At 41.2% G+C, this 23646-nt stretch overlaps 1 protein-coding gene across 8 annotated transcripts in view; it reads left to right on the forward strand.

The window, feature by feature from the left end:
* Esyt2 (extended synaptotagmin 2) overlaps positions 1-23646 on the forward strand; it is a 77370-nt gene that overhangs the window by 28276 nt on the left and 25448 nt on the right. For 6 of the 8 annotated variants that reach the window (XM_074059866.1, XM_074059840.1, XM_020185212.2 and 3 more), the window contains exons 3-9: positions 404-538; positions 3610-3686; positions 7336-7408; positions 7574-7663; positions 15782-15837; positions 20163-20283; positions 22578-22754. In XM_074059866.1, coding sequence (XP_073915967.1) covers positions 416-538; positions 3610-3686; positions 7336-7408; positions 7574-7663; positions 15782-15837; positions 20163-20283; positions 22578-22754 — 717 coding nt within the window. In that variant the 5' untranslated portion in view covers positions 404-415. The remainder of the gene's footprint in view (positions 1-403; positions 539-3609; positions 3687-7335; positions 7409-7573; positions 7664-15781; positions 15838-20162; positions 20284-22577; positions 22755-23646) is intronic. The other 2 variants (XM_074059872.1, XM_074059877.1) reach the window with 1 other exon arrangement.

A 23646-nucleotide genomic window follows, 5' to 3' on the forward strand; every position in this document is an offset into this window, starting at 1 on the left:
GAACACTAACCTAGACAGTAATCACCCTACAACACTGAAAGTTAAGTCTGTTGCTCAAAAATAACCAAATGAAAAAGAATGAGTACTTACTGAGATCTGTGTGACTTAAGGTTCCCAGCAGTGGGTGGACCCCACAGGATTTTTAGTAATCATTAGATGTGCTGATATGTTTAAGCAGAATATTTAACAAAATAATTAATGCCTGCAACATGTTGGCTAATTAGTAATTTGTTGTGATACATTAAGTTTAAACATTAAAAGTATTCATTTCTCATAAAAAGACCATTTCCCCCTTTTATTTTCAAAACCAGATTCTAATAAACTGCAGGATTATAGTTCTTTATGCTGACTCAGGTTTTACATATTATAATGATTAGTTTACACTGGTTCCTCTTCCTTACAGACGGTAAAGCACATGTGGCCTTTTATTTGCCAGTTTATCGAGAAGCTGTTTCGAGAAACCATAGAGCCAGCTGTTCGGGGAGCAAATGCCCACCTCAGTACCTTCAGCTTCACAAAGGTGGACATGGGTCAACAGGTCAGTTCGTTCTTCAGTGTCCTTCTTGTACACTCAGTAGGATTACTATGAAGTTATAAAAACATTTTAAACCACTCAAATGTTCTGGAAGGAATGTTTCACCAAGAGGCCCAACTGGTATGCCTACACTCTTTCTCTCAAGATCTGTCTCCTATGTGTCATGTGCTGACTCTTCCTGCCTGTTGGGGAGCCCACATGTTGCCCTCACTCTCACTGAGCTGTTCTGGCCAGTTCAGCCCTCACCCTGAGGTTTCTCTTTAATGTTTGCTTTGCCTACCATAGTGTGTCTTCCTGCCCTGTATTCTTTCTGGTAGAATTCAGATTACAGTCTGTCTGTTTATAGAGTTTGAGATGTGAGCCAGGTACTGGTGGCTCATGCCTATAATCCTAACTTCTCAAGAGGCAAGAGCAGGAGCATCTTAGTTTGAAGCCAGTTAGGGCAAATAGTTCACAAGACCCTATCTTGAAAAAAACCCTTCACAAAAAAAGGGCTGGTGGAGTAGCTCAGGGTGTAGGCCCTGAGTTCATATGCCAGTACTACAAAAAAAAAAAAAAAAGTTTGAGATGTGAATCATACTGAAGTTCAGTAGTTGACAACAAGTTTTATATGTTTATCCTCTCGAGATGTTAAAACAGCACTGACATTGATTGTTGGATCAAGTTCATTACGCTGGTGAAAGGAAAGATGGATTTACTTAGTGGAATCATCATATAAAAAGGAAAGCTGCTGGTTGCTAGTATCACTTCTTATGAAAGCCCAAGGCTAAATTACTCCATCATGGCAAATGTTCCTTTTTTACGTGTGTTTATTTGTTTATGGTTTTTTCCTTTGAGATAGGATCTCTCTGTGTATCCAGGCTGCCCTCAAACTTCCAGTCCTCCTGCCTCAGCCTCTCAAGGATTATAGGCGTGTACCACCACACTCAGCTCTGTGTTTGATTTTTCAAGTCAGTTTTTACAAGAGTTAGCAGCAGTTTAGGGTAACATTTTTATATGCCTCATAAAAACTCAGAGTCTGATCCTACTTTTAAGCACACATATAGTTCACACACCTCAGTACACAGACAGAATGCAGGTATCACTGTGTAATATAGCTCAGGACTAAAACAGGTGCAGCCAAGGGAGTGTCTGACAAGTGGCTGGGCGTGTCATCTGCTGACTTTGTCAGTGTCTGTCCTGCTCTCTAGGCTGCTGGTCATTATCCCCCATCAAAGCTGATTTTCTTCATGCAGAGAATGCTCTGTCTCTTCAGCATTTATTCTAAAGGCAGTGTCGTCAGTCTCATGGGGGCACTTCCTGGTACGTGCTGGCCAGCACCCTTTGCTTTGAGGTCTCCAGACTCAGGACATGCCTGAGGTGTGGCCATCCTGTTCAGATGACCAAGTGCTTGCACAGGACACTTGTGTGTCAGACACATGTATAAAGTAATATTTTACCTTCCATAGCCTAAAATAACAGCAGCAGTTGGAAAAACACAGTTGCAAGCTAAAATGCTATAAAGTGGGTGTCACAAACTTTTTCTGTAAGTGGCCAGACAGTATAGTAGATAGTTTTGTTTCTGCCAGCATTTTCTCCTCCTGCTCTCCTCTTCTTTCTTTTATAATCCTTTAAAATGTTGAAAACCATTCTTAGCTCCAGAGTTGTACAAAAACAAATGCCACTTACAGCCTGCAAAACCATAGTTTTCTGTCCCCTAATGGAAGGAATGCTCATGTTTGTGGAGATGTAAAATTCTAACTCTAGCTGGGATTATTTTGGGAAGAGTTTAATGATGTTCATTTGTGTTACATGTACTTTACATTTGACACCAACTAAATAAGACCCTTGGAGAATGGTGAGAGTAGTGAGAGTGTTGGCACAGTCCAAGTGGCTAAAAACCCTGGCTGTCTGATGAGTGAACTTGAGCATGGTATGCAGTCCTGTGCAGGGTGCCCTGTTGTGTGTTGGGTCACGCTCAGTCATCTGAGTGGGGCTGATCTTGCTGCTACTTGTAATCTAAGATGGTACTTAGGTGGAGAAGGGGGAATACGTCAGCTAATACATATGGTTAGGTGAGGTAGTCAGTCTTGTGTGCCCCATTTTCACTTACCTGTGGAGGAGCTGTTGTTTTTCTGAGTGGTCATTTGGTCTGTACTTGTCTTAGCTAGCATCATGAGGGAGAAACCTGCAGCCTGGGTAGCGAAAAAGGCACAGACTCTCAGTGAAGGCTGAGTGCAGTTCTGTGGCTTCTTGAGAGGTCAGGCCTCAGGACACTGGCCTGTCAGGGAAGCAGCTGCACTCTGAAGGAGTGTCTTCATTCCCAGTATTGGGGCTCACATGTAATGAAGAGAACTTTGTTCCAGTAGGAAAAGGCTTTGAAATTATGTTGTACCTGGGCTGTATGAGTACAGCATGTTATAATCTGCATTTGCATTTGCAGAGTCACTTACCTGTAATGTCACATCTACAGCTTATCTCTCTTTTTTTTATTTTCTTTTGCCCCTGAGATAGGGTCTCACTCTGTAGCCCAGGCTAGCCCCAGTCTCACAGTCCACCTGCCTCAACTTTCTGCGTGCTGGGATTACAGCACATGACACCACACCCAGCAATAGCTTATCTTTTTGATTTACTTCAAGAGTCCCATTTCTGTGAAAATCTTAAATGAAAAATTGAAGACAGAAATAAAAAATAAAAGAAAGTTATGTTTCAAACAGTGTAGTTAGGATTGAGTAGAGGGAAAGGATCAGATTAAATTGATCCATCTTTGTAGATAAGAGGCTTAAAAAAAGAAAGCAAAAACATAGGCTACTTGTACTAACAGAGTGACATCTGACGTGCACTGGGCGCTTACTGTGTGCAGGCACTGTACTTCATTCTTTACATTTGCAATCATTTCATAAGATAGATGCCATCATTACTTACATCTTACAGGTGAGAAGAACAGGAATCAGAAGTTAAATAATTTACTGAAACAGGATTTTAATTCCTGTAGTCTGATGCTAGAACTTGTTCTTGTCCCCTCCATGCTATTTTTCAAGATTTTTTTTTTAAATAAGCTACTGTATTTTAAAATAAGCTACTTCTTATTTCAGCCCCTTAGGGTCAATGGTGTTAAGGTGTATACAGAAAATGTAGACAAAAGGCAAATTATTCTGGACCTTCAGATTAGGTAAGTTTTTATTTGTGTTATATGCCTGTCATGGTTAGTAGCATATAATATTGCTTATAAATAAATCTGATAAGTGATTAATATGCAGAATATATAGAGAGCTTTTTAACTCAGCACATAAACCAAATAACCCTATTCAGAAATGAGCAAAGCACCTTGAATAGGCCATACAAATACAAAGAAATGCAAATGATCATTACACACATAAAAAGATATTTAACCTTGTGATCATTAGGAAACTCCAAACTAAAACCACAGAGGGATGCTACCTCACACTCATCAGGATGACTACTGTCAGCAGAGAAAATAGCAAGTGTTAGAGAAGATGTGGGGAGATTAGAACCCTTGTGCACTCTTGGTGCAAGTGTTAAATAGTATAGTTTCCATGGAAAACAGTTTGGCAGTTCCTTAAAACTTGAAAGTAGAATTACCATATGATCCAGCAATTCCACTGTTATATTTTCTGTTGCTATAGCAGAATATCTGAGACAGGGAGGTATAAAGAAGAGAAGTTTATTTTGACTCACAGTTCTGAAGTCTGGGAAGCTTGTTTGGTGGGTGCATAAGGGTCTCATCCTGTCTCAACTCATGGTGTAAAACGGAAAGGCTAGCATAGGTGTGCAAAGGAATGAGATACGAGGGCTGGATTACTTTATAAAAACCCACTCTCACAGTAAGTAATCCACTCCTGAGAGAGCAAGAACTCACTCATACAAGAAAGGTACTAATCCATCATGAGAGCTCCATCATTATGACCCAAGACCCCTCTCTAGGTCCCACCTCCAGCACTACTACATTGATGAATTAAAGTTCAAACACGTGAACTTCGGAGGCCACACTCAAACCATACCATCATATACATCCAGAAGGACTGAAGGCAGGGCCAGCAGATGCTCACACTCCCATGTCCTTCCCATCATGCAGTGATGGGCTACATGCACAATAGTGGTCACGCAAAATTATGTCACCTAGTGTCATTGTAGCCGTCAGGGTTTGCATAGGGATACTCTGTGATGTTCACACTGTGACAAAGTCACCTAACATTGCATTTCTCAGAATGCATCTCTGTTGTTAAGTAGTGTGTGGCTGTATTTTCAATAGCTAACAGGTGGAACCACTCAAGTGTCCATGACATGAATAAGCAAAGTGGCCTAAACATACATTACTCAGCCATAAGATAAAGGAGTCTTGTCACATGGTAAAACATGGAAACCTTGAGAATGTTATGTAGCTGAAATAAGTCAGAAAAGAAGGGCAGCTAACTGTCTAATCCCACTCACAGGAGAATGGTGGGCACTAGTGGTGGGGAAGAGAATGGGAAGCTAGTGCTCACAGGGTTCAGAGCTTCAGCTTGCAAGATGAGGACGTTCTGGAGATGGATTAAATACAAATGCTTGTATTTAATAACACTGAGCTGTACACTTTAAAATTGTTAAGGTAATAAATTTTATGTTATGTGTATTTTAACACAATTTTTGAATTGTTGAAAAAAAAATGAGTGTCTACCTAGTTCTGTGACTACTACAATGCAGGTAGGTTTCCTTATTTCTTATCCTCATTATTTGAATTTGCTCATGGCTTCCTACATACCATATGAGGGCTGTGTTAATCAGCTTTCCATCACTTTGATAAATACCTGAGATAAGCAACTTAGAAGGAAGAAAGGTTTATTTTGGCTCACAATTTCAGTCCATGGTGACCTGGCCTTCTTGTCTTTGTATCTGAAGAAGCCATACATCATGACAGGAGCACATGGAGAAGGAGGAGACTGTCATTTTATGGCAGTTAGGAAGCACAGAAAGAAAAGGGGAAAGGTCCCAATAACCCCTTCAAGGGTACAGTGACCTAACTTCCTTTAAGTAGGCCCCGTCTCTCACAGTCTCTCCTCCAAATAGTGCTAAGATCAAGCCATTATTTCAAATCTAAACTATATAGCAAAGCCTCATAATGCACTGAGTGTGTGGTGAATGCTGAGAGCTGTGATCTCAAAACACCTATGTGATTTTTAGCAATTCTGAACTGTGTTTCCCTACTTCTCCCCTCTCTCCATTCCTTTCTTTTTGGCAGTACTAAGTTTTGAACTCAGGGCAGATGCTCCACCACTCGAGCTGCATCTCCAGTCCTTTATGTGTTGGTTATTTTTGAAATAAGATCTCACTTTTTGCCCAAGCTGGCCTGGACAGTGATCTTCCTACTTATGGTTCCCTGTGTAGTTGGGATGACAGGTACATGCCACCAAACCCAGCCTTTTCTATTGAGATGGGGTCTCGATAACTTTTTGTGCCAGCTGACCTCAAACCACGATCCTCCCAATCTCTGCCTTGCGAGTAGCTAGGATTTCAGGTGTGAGCCATTGGTGCCTGTATCAGAGCTGTGTTTCTTTTTCAATCCTGGATTAATGATCATTTCTTTGTCACTTGTGAGTTTCCAAAGTACATTAATTGTTTAGAGTTGTGACAATTACCTTTATTTTAGAAAGGAACATACAATGTCTTTAATGTGGAAAGTTGTGCAAACACTGTTATCATCAGTGCAGTAAAAGAGGAGGTCCAAGTGTCTGGGGTAGGCAGTGCCCCAGAAGGTCTGGCCTCTTTGTTTTGTTGCTTGGTGTCCCCAGCACTGAGTATTCCATACACATTTACTAAACAGATTATTTGAATAAATCAGCTAATGGGTGTCAGTTTTGAAGATTCAGTCACAGCAGCATAAGTATCAACTTTTTTGTTTTAGGCAAGGACCTTGGCAGTAGAGATGGGAGAGGAGAAATTAAAAAGAATTAGGAAATAAAGTAACCAAGTCTTAAGTAAAAAAAGGAAAAGTTTCATGATGGTTTTGTGATGGGTTCTTGGTGAGTCTCCCAACTAGTCAGAGAATAATCCTCAATAAATGCATAGGCGTGGTGCTCACACCAAGACAGTAAATCTTGGACGGATATCATCCCAGGTCCCTTCTGATACCCTTTTGCTCATGTGCTTAGACCCTCCCTGACCTACATTCATCAGTTCCACAGATGTGCTGAAGCAAGTGTATGATGCTCTGCTTGCAGGAGCCAAGGATAAGGGTCAAGTTGTACACCATCCATGCAGTACCTTTTGGTATTTCACGGTTGTACTGAAAATAGATGCCAACTTTCATTTTGTATCACAGTAGATTCACATTCGTTCCTGTTTGTGTTTGAGTAAAATCAAGGCCCCAAACAGATGTACTGCTTCTTACCTTTGACATCACAGAGCCCTACAACGCCTGAGTGAGCATTTTCATGGTTTGCAATCAGAAAAAAAAAAATCTAAACTTTCTTGTGTTTTGAACAAACAAAGGGTTTGTAAGCCAAATGACAACCACATCCCATCAAGAGTGCTCCAGAAGTTGCAAGCCGTTGTTTGCATTCTCCAGTGAAGCTGGGCAGTTAATTCAGTTAAGACTGTGTATGTAACAGCACCGGTGACAGGCGGTGCCTCCTCCTCGGTGTTGCAGCCGGGCGTCCCTGCAGCCTGGAGCAGCCCAATAGTGCAGTGTGGGTCACAGTTTTCAGTGTTGGTCTACTATCATTTAGTCAGACCATGTACCTTACAGTTCCTAAACTTAATCAGTGTTTGAGGGAATGGTTAATTCCACTCACTTTATGTAATGCAGAATTTTTTCTGTGTAGTTTTGTAGGAAATTGTGAGATTGATTTGGAGATCAAACGATATTTTTGTAGAGCTGGTGTGAAAAGTATACAGGTAAGTGTTTCATATTTTCATCTCGAATTTCCCTAAGTCATATTCAGAAAGAAAATTGTGTTTTGCTAGCTCAGGTGTTTGAAGTAAGCTTGTGGCTGTGGTTGTGTTTGGGAGAAACATGCAGGACTGTGCTCTCTGACTTGTTTGCTTTTCTGTCTGATCCAGATCCATGGGACAATGCGGGTGATCCTGGAGCCACTGATTGGAGACATGCCCTTAGTGGGGGCTTTGTCCATCTTCTTCCTTAGGAAGCCAGTAAGTCCACATTTATACCAAGTTTCTCTGCCTGCTCATGGCATGAACAGGAACATATAGAAAAACAGAGTGGAGAAACAGAAGTCCATCCTTAACTCATTAAAAAGTGTCCGTTTGCAATGCATAAATCCTGTGAGGTTTTCCTCTTTATGCCTTAACTAAGGGCCTCATTACTCTCTTTTTTTCTTTTGGTGGTATTGGGGTTTGAACTTAGGGCCTTGTGCTTGCTGAGCAGGCACTGTACCACTTGAGCCACACCTCTAGCCTTTTTTTGCTTGTTATTTTTCCAATAGGGTCTCCCTTTTGCTCAGAATGTTAACCTCCTATCTGGGCTTTCCCCATAGCTGGATTACAGGGTTGCACCCATGACTGGCTTATTGATTAAAATGGGGTCTTGCTAACTTTTTGTCTAGGCTGGCCCCAAACTCCTATCTTTCTGTTCTCCACCTCTTGAGTAGCTGGGATTATAGGCATGACCCACCACTGCTAACCCTGAAAACAGTTTTGTAAGAAATGCAAGCTGCAGTTAACATTGTTTCAGCACCCATCACTAAGTATGATTTGTAGACTTTTGCTCATTTAATTATCATGCTTCTAAAGCTAAGTATTGTTCCCTTTCCTGATCAGGAGCTGAGATTAAGCATCTTATTTGTCAGAGTCACTCAACTAACTACTACTGGAATCTTTACCGACTCAGACGGATCTGATAAAGAACATATACTCCTAACACTCTGTGGTACTGCCACACCCAGAAATCTCACTCTGACCCTGCTGAGATGAGGCCTACTGTCTTTTAGATGCATTGCCTGTCTTTCTAGGGGAGGTGTTGATGAGTGCCACGTACAGCTTTGCATGCTGTGTTTTAAATAACATGGAGACTTGGATAGGCCATAATGTTAGACGTGTGTTTCTTTTTTCTTGTTATGAGTACCCATTGGTCATCATCAGCACAAAAACAACAGCAGAGCTGTTTGTTACTCCTACCACACAGATTTCTTCTTTCTTACCTGAGTTCCTGTGGCCTCTGATTAGCCCTGACTTCGGTGTCATGGGCACTAGGCAATCTTCTGCAGGGACAAGCTGACCTCTCAGGGTGATGTCACCCCCCACACACAAGATCGTGTGATGTAGATGGGATCTCTCCCCTCACTTTCCACCACTGTCTCAGGGAAGATCCCAGGTTCCAACAGCACTCAGAAAAATTCCAGCTCTTGTCTTCCACTGCTCCTCCCTGTGCCTTTTCCTTCTCAAAACAGTATCTCCAGTCCTTTTGTTTCACTCTGTTTCCAGTATTTCTGCTCATCCCTCACTAGGACAGAGGCCCATGATAGTGCCCAGTGTTGAACTGTGTGAGCCATAGAGTTGAGGGGGTGTCTGGGTGCGCTGGTCCCTAGAGGTGCTGCTTATGACCCCACAGTCCTCTTGCAAGAGGGAGGAACAAGGGGGGAGAAATGAACCAAGCCTTGTATGCACATATGAATAATAAAAGAAAAGGGAAAAAAAAAAAGAGGGAGGAACATAGACATGCTTAACCTAAAGTGGGAGTGTTAATTTGTATAATTTGGCTCAAATGACTTAATGAAAAGTATTGCCATTTGGGTTTTAAAAGCAAGTGTAGTATGGATGGTGTTTTTTCTGTATAAAAACACAAAAGGAACCTTGTCCTCACTGTCTGTTATGTCATTATTGCTACTCTCAAATGCTTATCTATCGGACTTACTTTGAATGTAGTTTAAGTAGTATACCAAACATGGTAAAATCAAAAAGCAATAGAGACTCTGACAAACTTTACTTTATTAAAAGATTTAAATTTTCATCTTTCTCTCATGTACCAGTTGTTTAAAAGCCAGTATTTATAAGAAACTGGCTTTATTAATGACTATAGAAAACTAATCTTTAAAAATTGTTAAGTATTTTCAATTTCCCATTCTGGTTAGAAGCACCCTTAACAGTTTAAAAAGCCTGTTTTCTGTCTGGATCTTTTAATCTTCCTCGGAACCTACCAACCTGAGTATATTTGCACAGCAGCATCACAGTGTTAACTTCCAATGAGATTTTAGCGCCTTGGAGAGAAGGATGAAGCTCTGAGGTTGAGAACGGCCCATTCCTTATATGGTGAGCAAAGCCCTGAACGTGCTTTGGAGAGAAGGAGACTTTCAGTTACTCTCAACTGGGAGACATGAGATCAGATACACTGCTTGCTGCCAAGCACTTCTTCCTGACTCTTGAAAAATGCAGCTGGAAGGATTTTTATTTTTTATCAGCCAGATGATTCACAAGTATAGTGCTGGAGACCCAGGGGAAACCTTTGCACATTTTTCTGCTTCTTAATTTGTTTAGATTACTTGTGGCAATGTGATACTGATGAGGGGGGAACTAAAAATTCCTAAAGTGATTAACTTTTAGAGCCAGTGGGAAGGCAGCATAGTGTGATGGTTGCTCCTAGTTTCCTGAAATAGAAATTTTAGTCATCCAGAGCCCTAGTTCCCACTGTCTAGCAGGAATCTGGGAAGGCTGAGAGGGAGCAGCTAATTTTAGTTGCTTTTCTGAAAGCACTTTCCAAAGTGCTGCCTTGATCCTTTCCTCTTGGTGGTCTTTCTCTGGTGTCTGTGTGCATACTTTGCAGACTGAGGTTTTATTTCTCTCTTTCTCATGTACTCATTCTCCCACTTGTTTACTCACTCTTCTTTGACACACACACACACACACTCTCTCTCTCTCTCTTGTCCTCATGTGCACACATTCTGTCATAGGCCTTCTCTCATACGTACATCCTCACACACTCTTACTTGCTCCTTCTCTTTCTCTCAGTGCTTCGAACATGGGGACCCCTTTGCCTGAAGTTCTTCTTGCACTTACATCTCTGCCAGTCCTGCCCTCCCACAGCCCTGCTCCTGCCTGCCTGACAGCTTGCTTCTCTGAACTTGGGCAGCTCTTAGGCATGTTTCAGTCATGAGACATAAGGCTCACATGGGAAGAAGCAGCCCTGTGTGGTACCCTAGACAAAGGTCCAAGCCACAGTAGGGAGGCTTAGAAGCAAGTGCAAACTTAAGGACATCCCATGCAGAGGGATCTTAGGGGAAGAGAAGAGAAGTGTTTCAGAGCAGGGGAAGGGATAACTTAGAGCAGAGTCAAACCTTAAAATCCAAGGGTTTCTTCCCACAGGGCCAAGTGGGATTTTATTCTGTCCTGTTACCTAGCTGTGAAGACCAAAAGTTACAGATAAAGTCCTTCCTCCAGGTCTGAGTTTTCTTATCTGTAAAACTCAGGGGTGGTTAGTCTTGGTTCTGTAACTAATTCTAAATTTGAATACCTACTTTTTTTCTGATTTTTTTTTTCTTTCTTTTATTTTGTAATTTTTACATTTACTTACACGGGTATACATTATTTGGGCCAGCTACCTGCTCTTCCGTTCTCCCCCCATTCCCCTGATACCTACTTTTAAAGCAAATTTTATATGTAATTTTCAAAAATGTGTATCTGTTTTGCTTCATTTTTTTGATACTCCATCCCGGCTTTGTGTTGTTTCATAAAGCTTTCGTGCTCTTTGCAAAAAATGGAAACTTTTTCTACTTTTAATGCACTTCATCTTTGGTTTTGACGGTAAAAAGACATTTTTCAGGTTTCTAGTCTTCAGGGAGTTTTTTCTAGGTACCTACAAGAACAGCATTATTGCTGCCATTTGTGGAGATTTTACTTGCTAGCTTTGGACAGTTTTTAAATTTCCTGTCATTTTCATTTACTTTTTTTGGAAGGAGGCAGTTACCTGGACCCCGGAAGATGATAAATATGACCCAGCAGGGGCCTAGGCTAGGACTGTGATAGGATGTAGATTCGGTAAGGAACAACATCCCTGAGGGCCATGTGGGACCCACCAGGGCAGACTTTGGAGCCCCACCACCGCTCTAGGAGCCTCCAACCAGCTGCATGTTCCCCATGGAGAAGCTACAGTTCAGGAATGGAAGCCAGCCCTCACCTATACTGGGTTTGATTGGCATAATTGTCTTGCATGAGCCAACTTTGGTCTCCACACTGGCCAGGCTTTCATGTGCCTAAGGGCCTCTTTGGGCCTCTATGGGCTGAGCCAAATTGATAACTGTACTCAGAACTTGCCACAGGAGTGAGAAGGGCCTCACCAGGTTTGGTGCTGAGAGATTCCTGTACACCCAGGGCCCTATAATAGCTGCTAAAGACCAGATTGGTAACTACTTGGGAGGCTGAGATCTGGAGGATCAAGGTTCAAGGCCATCTTGGGCAAACATTTTACAAGACCCCATATCCAAAATAACCAGAGCAAAATGGACTGGCAGTGTGGCTCAAACCATAGTGCACCTGCTTTGTAAGCGTGAAGCTCTGTGTCCAAATCCCAGTCCCATCAAAAAAAAAAAATTAACAGATCAGAAGAGATAACCTACTTTGAAAACTTGGACCTGAAACCTTGATGTGTAATGTGAGTAGGACTTGGCCGCAAGGGCGCTCCATAAATCGGGTGGCCTTTCATCCCAGCATTGGAACCCCAGCCCCTGACCTGAACAGTTTTGTCATTTATAATTCTAGCAACATTATTTAATTCAGAGCCATATCAAGCCTTTAAAATGCTCAGGTAATAGCAGCTATGTATTAGTTGGTAAACATCACATCTGTTTATTCAACAGAAACATACTTTTGGTCAGCAAGGGTTGAGATGGTCTCATTACATAGCCTAGGCTGGCCTTGAACTTGGGGTCTTCCTGCCTCAGCCTACAAGTACTGGCATTATAGGCACTGATATGCTCAAGAAAAGTATGCTTTCTAAACAAAACAAGTCGAAGCCAGCCAGTACACACTTTAAAATGATTTTTTTTTTTTTGTGGAACTGAAGTTTGAACTCAGGGCACTGTGCTTGCAAAGCTGATGCTCACAAAGCAAGCACTCTACCTGCGTAAGATGAACCTCCAGTCCATTTTCCTATGGATGTTTGGAAATAGACTCTCACAAACTATTTCTCTCAGGCTGACCTCGAACCTTGATCCTCCTGATCTCAGACTCCGAGTAGCTAGGATTATAGGCATGAGCCACCAGCATCCAGTTTATAGTGATTTTTATTCTAGTAGTTTAAGAGACAGGTTTTACTTTGTTGGCCAGGCTGGCTCTGAACTAGTCTCAAGTGATCCTCCTGCCTCAGACCTCCAGGTAGCTGAGACTATAGATGTGCACCATCATGTGGGCTGTGATGATTTTTTTATAGCACACTTATACACAGTATAAGTTTTCTTGCATCAGCTGTGGGCATGTCTACTCTCTGCAGTTCCCAGTCTTGCCAAAGAACAGCAGTGCATCTGTGAAAAAAGCTGATGGATCAGTGTAATTAGAGAGATGATTCTTTCATTCTGGATTATAATTTTAGACAAACTAGCAGGGTGTCGAAAACCGGTAATGAGAATGGCTCTCCAACTGCTGCGTGGAATGCAGCGTGTGGAGCTTGGGAAGCAGTGCTAGAGAAGATCTCTTTGTTGCTCTCCTTCATTCACTTCATACTTGTTTTTGACGACTTGTGACTAGTCACAGGTTTGGTTTTGTTTTATCTGCAATACAATTCAGTCGGCAGTTGAGGCTTTCTCAGTTAAAGCCAGGCCTTGTTTCACCCGAGTATTTTAACAGGTCCAAAAACACCAGCTAAAATTGGCTTCACACTGACTTCTCTAAAGTGTTTAATAGACCCCAAAATACCACACAGTTACTTGGGACCATTAATAAAATCTCATTGCAACAAAAAATCTCAAAGTATTCAACATTTTATTTTTCTTCAAAGGTGACATTAACAAATACTTTTAAAAGGATTATTAATTCTCTTTCCTAACCCTTCCAAGATAAAACCCTTCTACCTTAGTGCTATCGAGGGTATTTATTTTTGTTTGCTTGTTTTTTTGAGCCAGTGTCTCACAGCCCAGACTGGCCTGGAATTTGCTATATTGTCCAGGCTAGCCATGAACCTGTGATCCTCCTGCCTCCCAGTACCGCAGTTACAAACTTGCATCACCCATGCAACTGAGGATATTTTTTAAGGTAACAAGATAGTGACATGTAAAATATGATTAGGATACTTAGAATAAAAGTGTGCTTGTAAGAAAAATTTTTTATTAAATAGCATCTTTGAATTTCAATCCCTTTGTTGTTCTTTTATAGGCCTTACCCTGTCCTTATTTAGAAGCTTGCTTGTCCTTCCTCAAAAAAGTGTCCCTTTCCTGGAGTCTGTGTGACTCCCCATCTCATATCTCTGCAGATGGTACAGCCATGACTAGGCATCTTCCAGTGAGCTTGCCATGCAGGGTACTTGCATTTGAACTTGAGTCAAATACAAAATTCCCAGGCCATATCTATTCCTGAAGTAGATCTGAGATCAGAAGAAAGGACCTTCAGAACTAAAAGATAATATCTTGTTATCATCTCCACTTAAATCTTAAGTTTCATGATATGCAGGTGATCAGGTGTTCTTGTAAGGTCAGAATATTTTGTTGTGATGGGGAGTACTTGTTCCCTTTTAAGTTCCGAAGAGATTCTTTGATCTAATAGTGTGAGAGGAAAGAGAAAGAAAAATGACCTCTTAAGTCGTATTGCTTATGTATTTACCCAGGTGATTTGGAATACATGGGGTTTGTTCTCCATTTTAAATTTTATTTATTTATATATGTATGTATGTATTTATGGGTTTGAACTCACGGCTTTGCCCTTGATAGGCAGGCACTCTGCCACTCAAGTCACACCTGCTACAGCCAGAAGGTTTAGAATTCCAACTTCTACTACACAACTTTATCTCCCGAGTCACAGTGTTGTCATCATTCTCCCAACAAACACGCTTCTCTAATAGTGATCAAACAGATGGCTCCAGCCCCAGCATCAGCCACTTTACGTCTTTAGAGATCTCAATCAGGGTGCTGGGTTTGCTGTTCTCTGAAGTTGCAGTTATTTCTGGACAGGATACATAGGATGTACCTGGGAAACACATGACATCTGAGATTTGTACTCCAGGTTTGAGATGAGCTAAATGTTCTTTTTCTTGCTGAGTTTTGTTGTTGTTGTTATTGTTTGTTTGTTGCTTTTGGCAGTATTGGGGTTTGAACTCAGGTCATGCTTGCTAGGCAGGTGCTCTACCACTTGAGCCATTCTTCCAGTCCCATCCTTGATAAGTTTCATATCTGTTTCTCAGGCTGAAAAATCCTAATCGTGAAGGATTTTTAAACCTTGTTGCTTTTTCTTTTGGCTTTGGTCTATCCAATAGACTCATGACTCTTCTTCTTGCTTGTGGATAACCACTGACTTCCAGAAGAGGTTTGAACAGTTTTGTTTCTCCAGCTCTGTGATAGCTGAGATCGTGCAATTTCACTTAGCATTTCTTTTGAATATAAAACAAGTGATTTTATTATGTGCAGTGTCCATTCTGATAAGAAAAGCAGTATTTCCAGTCAGTAGTTTTAATGGTCCTTGTCCACTTACTGGAATCTTTGCTAACCATGAAGGAATTATTCTGTTACAAATAAATACATATGCCCAGTGAATGGATGGAATGTGTTCCACTCACAGGAAAATGCAAATCAAAACTATTGAAATTCCGGCACTCTTGCCAGGTGGGCCAGTTTGTAGTATCTGGTTTTGGTGAAGGTGTAGAAAAAGTATGTTTCCATATACTTTTGATGGAATATAAACTGATTCAGTATTTTTTAGAGGGCAGTTAGGAACTATATTCAGCATAAAAAAAAAAACATAAATCTTCAGCATCAGATCTTACTTTCTGAATGCTAGTCTTCATATGTATAAAAGAACATATAAAAAGACACTCACTGAATCATTACTTATATTAAAAGAAAAATTGCAGATATCTAAGTGTCCATCCATTGGAAGAAGGACAAATAAATTACTATATGATTTTACTAGAGAAAGCTGTGACATTATCATAAAACAAAAACAGAGACAGGTCTGTGTACCAACGAAAGATGTGTTTGATATGTTACAAGGTGAGAAAACGTGTAAGACAGTGTTGTTTATGGACTCATTTTATCTCTAAAGAAACAAACCTGTGTGCACTTGATGTGAAGCTGGAAGTAGCATGCATGTTAATATCGTTGCTCTTTTTCAAAACAGCTTTTAGAGATTAACTGGACAGGACTGACTAATCTTCTGGACATCCCTGGATTGAAGTGAGTCTCGCCACATCCGTCGCAGTTGGCTTGTCGGTGAAATCATGTATTTTTCATTGTCACAAAAGTATCATGAGAATGGTTAAGACCTGCATCTGCCATGTAGAATTGGTGCCTCCCCGCGGGCTATTGTGAGAAAAGAACAAAAAGTACAGTTGAGTTTTGTTCTCACAGCCATTTCTAAAACAACTTGGTCCAAATGAACTGAAGTAGAATGGCTCCAGGCACCCCTCGTTTGCCTTTTGTTCATCCCAAGGCACCTTCCCAGCTGTGACATTTTAGAAGTATTAGCCGTTTAATGCTCTGTGAATTAACTTTTAACATGGTTTTAATTATTTTCTTATAAACTAGAGAAAACATGGAAAATGAACCTGTGATCTTTCCAGGCTGTAGCTGCCCCTTCCTCCATGAGACAATGGGTAGAACAGAACCTAGATGTGACGTTTCTATATCATATCACTGGGAGTCCCTTCCTTACTCAGTAGCAAAGTGGTGTCTACAAAACAAGGAAAATGTCCCATGATAAGCATCTGAGACAGGGAGGGCACCTCCCCTGGGAAAGGAGTGAGGCTAGGCTGTAGCGACTCATAGTTCATCTGTCTGAAATGGCAGGTGGGATCTATGTGGAAATCTCTTGGTCACTACTCACCAGGAAGTTTTGAAATTACAACCTTCTAAGCTTGCTTTTGCTGGTTTTGCTATTTTATTTGAAGGTTAGAATCCGTCACTTACTGGTTAAAGTTATATGTGTTTCTTGTGGATATTTTGCTAATCTGAATTTTTTTCTTGAAAATAGCTTAGAAATTAAATTATGAAAGTTTAGTTTCAGGTTATTTTTTCTCTTTCTGTATGTTTGTTTATGCCCCTGAAGTGGCCATTAGAAAAAATTATTTTTTTATTTTCAGGGAAAAAATTGCAACTTCAATAATCTAAGGCACAGTCATAAATAAAAGTCATTTTTAGGTACTTGATATAGAAAAGGATTGCCTTTTTTAGAAGATCTGTGGAAAGGAAAGTACAGCTTTTTTGAAATTTAGCAAGACAGTAAAGTAGGGAGAAATAGTGAAGAAAAGAGGAGCACCTCCTGCTTGACACGATGAGTGCAAAGAAGACTGGGAAAGTACAGCTTTGAGAGATGTGCTTAAGTGCTCGTTAGGGTCTGGTTGCAAACAACAAATCTGAGTCAGATGGTCATAGAGAAAGAAGTCCTTGGTTTTTTTTTTTTGGGGGGGGGGGGGATGCACGGAGAAGCTAGGGATGAAAGCAGGGCCTGTGCATGCTAGGCGAGCATTCTACCTCTGAACTAAGCCTTGGCCCAATAAATAATGTTTTGTGAGGCATCCTGGTGACTCAGCCAGCACTGGGCGTTGTGGGCGTGCTCTGACCAGCCACTGCTCTCAGCTTGAATGCAGCTGTGACTAGCACAGTCCCATAGCTGTTCTCAGAGAGCTCAGCCTGCTGCTGGCTCTCACAGCATTCTTTGAGGGGATCAGGTACAGGCAGAGTTGATGCAAAACGATGCTGGGCACAGGGCTTTCGTACAGCTCTGTCTCAGGCAGGTGAGCCCCTGCACTTGTCTGCAGGTAGGTTCTTGCCCAGTACAGGAGCTGCTAGCTTTGCTCTGCAAGCAGTAGCCTTTTCCCTTTAGTTCCCTCAGAAGTCACCACCTAGCTCAAGTGTCCACTCACCTTGGACAAATTGGTAAGATTCTGATAATCAGGTTTGGGTCTCATGTGTACCCCTAGTGGAGGCAAGGAAATGAGTCAGTTGCTTGGAATTCCTCAGTGAATGGGGTATCTCCCAAAGGGAGAACTTTCCCTGGCAGGCAAAAACAACTGTCTACACAGTTCCATTCTACTTTGCCTCAGCATTATGGGAGGACTGAAATAAAACAGGTTTATTAAGCATCTGCTTTGTAAATAATATTGTATTAGCTGCCTGAAAGCGTGATGTTGGACAAAGGATGTGCTCTGCCCTGGCAAGACAAGTCTTTCCCAAGCCATTTATTTATAAGTGTTGTAGTCACAGACACCATGGACACACACACAAATGTGAATGTATACCTTATTCAATTTAACATTTTATTTGTTAAATAACATTTTATTTGTATGTAGGCAGGTTCATAGTAACTTCTAGCTCTTAACTTATATATAGATCTTGTATGTGTGGTATTAAAATACATATTCTACATATGTATATAGAATTATATCATCAAAATAAGTATGTACTTATATGTTACATATGTACATAGGCTATCTGGTTTAAAGGGTAAGCTATCCCTTTAAATAATATTATATCTTCCTATATACTATATATAATTTATATATGAGTATATAAGTTTTGTATGATATATACCATTCTATTATATAAACTTTAACACATTTGTAATAAAATTTGGGCTACTAATTTTTACTCAGAGACTTACCATCAAACAAATCAGAACTATAGCAAGTCTTATGTTATAAATATTCACAGTGAGGTGAGTATTCAGTAAGTGTGCCTGTTGATGACATTTTGTCCCAGGCTTTATAAAATGTATCCTTGATTACAGAGAAGAACCTGAGGTGTTTCAGAGGAGGAACAGCACCTGAATCGTTTCACTGTACCTTACATTTTATCATTGTTGTTTGATAATCAGTGTTATTAATGTATACTAATTGTTCAGAGTGAGGGGTTGCATTGTGAGATTTCCATAAGTGTATATAATGTAATCTGATTGTGTTCACCCCATTCTTTCTTCTCCCCCCTTGCTGTTTTCCTCCCTATTAGTCCCCATTTTACTTTCATGACCTTGTTTTTTTGTTGTTGTTGTTGTTTTCCTCCTAGCTTCTACAAATGAAAGAAAACATGTGGGATTTGTCTTTATGGAACTGGCTTTTTTCACTTAATGTGACATTTTGGTCTTCCTCCTGCAATGTCCCTGTTATGTCTCAGTGAAGAGCTTCAGAACACCTGTGATTGGTGGAAGAGGGTGAGGGGCTGTGAGAGGCAGAAGTAAGGGAGGAGGTGCACCGGCAGTTTGAAGGACAGTCTTATCTCTAGAAAAAACCACCACTGCTGTGGTTGTACATGGGGCAGGAGCAGCTTCCATACCTGATGGTCCAGGGCTCTGAGACTGGGGGTAGGGGGGCGGGAGGACGACTCAGTGAGCCACCTGCTTGGTAGATTTGCCACAGCAGCCACTGACTTTTAGGCCTGAGCCATGAGGCTGCCAAGCACAACAGTGGGTGTTAGACTATCACAGCAGTGAGGGTCCCTCGGCATGCTTCAGTCATGAAGGGGACTTTCGCTTAGCAGGTTTCTCAGTATAAACAAAACCACTATTTTGGGAGGAAATGCTGAGGGTAAGGGTTCAGTTGGTGTTAAGGCTGTGAAGGACCCCTGACACCTCCCCGTGGACCACGTGGCCAGTCCGCTGACTCTAACCCTCTCCATCTTGCCAGAAGAGTTACAGCCAGAGCCACCTGCTTATAAGTAGAGCTGCACTATGTGTGGTCTATTTCATTTTGGGTGTTTTTTAAAGTATTTTTCCTCTATTAAACTGAAGAGCCCAGGAAGTAAGGTTCGTATCTTGTCATTGTAGGTGGATGCCTGTCTTATCCTGTTATTATCTGTTGAACGATGATGATGGCTACTATCTTATAATTACATATTTGTGTTAATGGTTTAACACCTAGAAAGTACTGGCAAGAACTATGGTTGCTTGACAACTTCATGGTTCTGGTGAAGATGTTCTACAGCAATGGAATTTACACTTACATGCTTTCAAAAGTGCTGTCACATCCACATCACTTAATTCTCACATTTACCTTACAGACTAGGCAAAAACATATTAAAAGTATACTGATTCAGTCTAAGCAGTCTTACTCATATTACTGAGTTTGCTATGCAGGATTCAGCATGAAGAGAGACCAAACTAAATTCTTTTACTTCATTAGGAGCTGGTATATAACAGTAGAGAAATTTAATGTGTATAGAAACATGGACTTGGTTCATGAATATTTGCTGTTTATTCTGTATGCTTTTATGTATGTTTGAAATGTTTGTGTTTAAAAATTTAATGAAATATATCAGCATCAAGTATACAATGAAGTTACAGAAATGTATGAAAGGTTATTTAGGAAATTATGAAATGTAGCTAGGATTGTACTTTATCTTCTAAAAATACTTTCTACCTTATAGTTAGCATAGCAGTTTCCCAGCCAAAGTATTGCAATGCTGGCTTTAAATACTGTGTTGAAAAGTTAGACAGCTCCTACCCTATAAATGTGGCATGTCTGTTGTTAGTGATAACAAATGTTAATACGTCTGATTGTTCTTCACAGTGGGTTATCTGATACTATCATTTTGGATATAATATCGAACTATCTGGTGCTTCCCAATCGAATCACTGTTCCTCTTGTCAGTGAAGTACAAATAGCTCAGTTGCGGTTTCCTATACCAAAGGTAAGCATGCTGTAGCATCCACCAGTATTTAAAAATATCCTGAGGACCTTTCCAGACATGGGGTGTTGTCTGGGGTGCTCTGAATTTCTGCATCTGTCTTAACAGCCACCTTGCCAGTTATGTCCCAGTGGCTGTCCCACATGCTCCTCCAGACCTGTGCAGGTGTAACTCTGATCCTGAAGCTGTCCCCAAGACCTTGGGTGGCTTGAGTGCCTCAGTCTTGCTCCTCCAAGGTGCAGCAAGTTTTGGTTCTGCAAATGCTGCTGTGAGTCATAGCAACAGCTATGAGCAGCAGATAACTCATTATCTCAGGGGCACATGATTCTTCTCCTTCACTGAATTGTAGTTTTCTCAGCAACAAACAAGATGACGTTGTTGATTGATGAGGATTTTGTTTTGAGATGATGCTTTGTGTAAGTTGTTTCTCAGGCATTGAAACATGGTTGCCTCTGGAGTCACTGTGTAAGCAGGCCGAAGAGGCACTGTCTAACACCTGAGCTGCACAGATTTGGAAGAGGGAACTCTTACGTGACTGGACATGGTTGGGCCTTGGTTTCTGCATCTGTAAAATGAGGATGGTACTGGGTACACAGAGCTGGCTCACAGACATTGCAGTCGCCTTTGTTTGAGCAGACTGAAGCCTCATGCAAAGGTGTGAGGCTTGCTAGTCAGGAGCATGAGGCTCCTTCTTTGGCCATGGAGGACAGTGGCTTGGGTGACTTCTGCGGGCACTACACAGAGGAAGGGGAGGTGCAGCATGTGTTGTCTGTACAAAGGAGTAATATCAATGCATATCAGGCTGTTTTACTAACACAAGAGATAAGTTTGTGCTATTTCAGTGGATGCATTGTTTTCATTTTTGTTTCCTGAAGTGGAGCTGGTGTTTCCCTGATGCTTTTTTACTTTTTTCTGGTTAAATTATATCTCCACAAGAGTATACCAGTCAACAGATATGCATGAGCATATTTCTTTTTCCACAGGTTGGGGATCAAAACTAGGACCTCAAACATGCTAGGCAAGCCCTGTTAACACTGAACTACATCACCAGCCTCATCATTACATGTTTTAAGGGTACCATACCCCAGTTAATTTGATGCCCAAATTAACATTTTATTTTTGACATTCAGCAGATTTAATGTAGCACTACATAATAGAAAGGAATGTCTTTTCCTGAACTTAAGATGCAAGAATCACCTTACGTGTAGAAAGCCTCATGCTCCTTTGCCGCATGGGCTATTTGTGCCCTGAGGACGATGAGTTCTGGACCTGCCCAGATCCAGCTGGATATAATATATATATATGGATATAATATATATATATGAGGATATGGCCTTTATATCCTCACCCCATGGATATAGAGGCCAGTATTGTGGAAAGGTGTGGCCTGATCATCTAAGTTTTTGCCCTGTGAAAATATAAATGAGAAACTTTTGATGTTTTGTAAAGTGTGTTCCTCCATAGTGAGGCTTATCTCTTCTTTTTCTTTTTTTGGGGAGGTAGTACTGGGGTTTGAACTCAGGGCCTCACACTTGCAAGGCAAGTGCTTTACCACTTGAGTCGCTCCTCTAGCCCCATAGGGAGGCTTACCTTGTTGGGACTGTCACTCTCTAATTTTTTAAGAGTTTCAGGAAGAATGCTACCATTCCAAACTTTACCACCTTTGTTTGCCTTGAAAGAAATACGAGTGAATATTTTTTCTTTTACCAATAAAACATTTGAAACAAAGGACTGTGTTTAAGGTGATGAGTAATGTGTACTTAGAAGTTTCCATTTCTTCCTATATGAAATAGGTTTAATGGCAGCATTTCTAAAACTTGGATGGCATGGTCACTGCATGTGCAGTGCTTACTAACATGGCTGATGCACCCTGTCATGTTAGCTATCACCTGCTTAGTACTAGAATGTGGAATCGTTTGGTGAGCCAGTAGCCCTGTGCCTCTTGAAGATAAGCACGCTGCTATGCTGGGACCTTTGCTGTCAGTGTCCCTCTGCTAGGAAAGCTCTCTCAGGTGTCTGGCTTCATCTCTGCTGTGGTATCCTCGAAGCAGAAGCTTGCCTGTCCTTCTGTCTGAACAGCAACACTGTCTTAACGGGATGGTGCTTTTCTTAGCACTTATTTTCTGACCTGTCACAACTGACCTTTCACTGTCCCTGCTGGGATGTGTGCCATATGCAAAAAAGGCCTTTATTCCCCTGGTACCCCCAGTTCCTAGGACAGGGTCAGGCACACAGCTGTTGTCCATTCTCTGTAAACGAACCAGTGAGTGGTCTCAATGGTTTGTTCTTCTTTTCAGGGTGTTCTAAGGATACATTTTATTGAAGCCCAAGATCTTCAGGGGAAAGACACTTATCTTAAGGGCCTTGTCAAAGGAAAATCAGATCCCTATGGAATCATCCGAGTGGGCAATCAAATCTTCCAAAGCAAGGTCATCAAAGAGAACCTTAGTCCAAAGTGGAACGAGGTGTACGAGGTGAGGTGTGGCTCCCCTCTCTGTTCCTTGGCGTGCTGTACTGCAAGTCTTAATTCTGGGTCTGTCACACAGGAGTGTGGCTAATGTAGGCCACTGTTTAAGTTTTCTTTGGTTTAATTTCCTATCTTTAAAAAAATGTTTTGCCTTACCTCTCTCTTCCTCATAAAATTCTTGTCGTATGAGTACATAAGTTTTAAATCTTAACTATATAATCTGTCACAGTAAATATCTTTCATAATGTGATAACTTGACTTTTTCTAATTATAAAATGTTACATGTGGTTATTGACACATAAACACATACAAAAATGCAGTTATACTGTTCTGTTAACTTTTCATTTAATACATCTGGACATCTTTATATGTTAGTGAATAGAAACCTACGTGACTGTGTTGTTGTTCCTGAGAACAACACCATGTGACAGCAGAGCTCAGGCTAGCCTCGAACTCATGGTCCTCCTGCCTTGGCCTCCCAAGTGCTGGGATTGCAGTGTGCAGTACCACACCCAGCTGAGACCTGCATACTTTTACTACCTCACTAAAAGGATACTATCATTTACTTATAGGAGAGGCGTGGGCTGTGCTGAGTGGGATTATAAACAGTGCTGTACGGTTATAGTATGAACGTTTATGTCTTCACTTGGCCGTTTTATACATGTGATGATCCTTAAAGTAAAACTGCTGGAACAAAAAATGATGAGTTTTTAAGGGGCAGAATCTTTTGTCAAAACAGTAGTGTAGTTTATGCCTTCCTGTTTTCCACTCTCCAGTCTTGCATTTCCCTTCGCTCTGAGCGGCAAGTGGATAATTTGTGGTTATTCAGAGGCAGCATCTGAATGGAGCTCCATCAGGGCTCAGGACTGTCTCCTGCATCTTTGCTTTGTCCCAGGCCT

This window comes from Castor canadensis, chromosome 2, assembly GCF_047511655.1.
Source record: "Castor canadensis chromosome 2, mCasCan1.hap1v2, whole genome shotgun sequence".
NCBI lineage: Eukaryota > Metazoa > Chordata > Mammalia > Rodentia > Castoridae > Castor > Castor canadensis.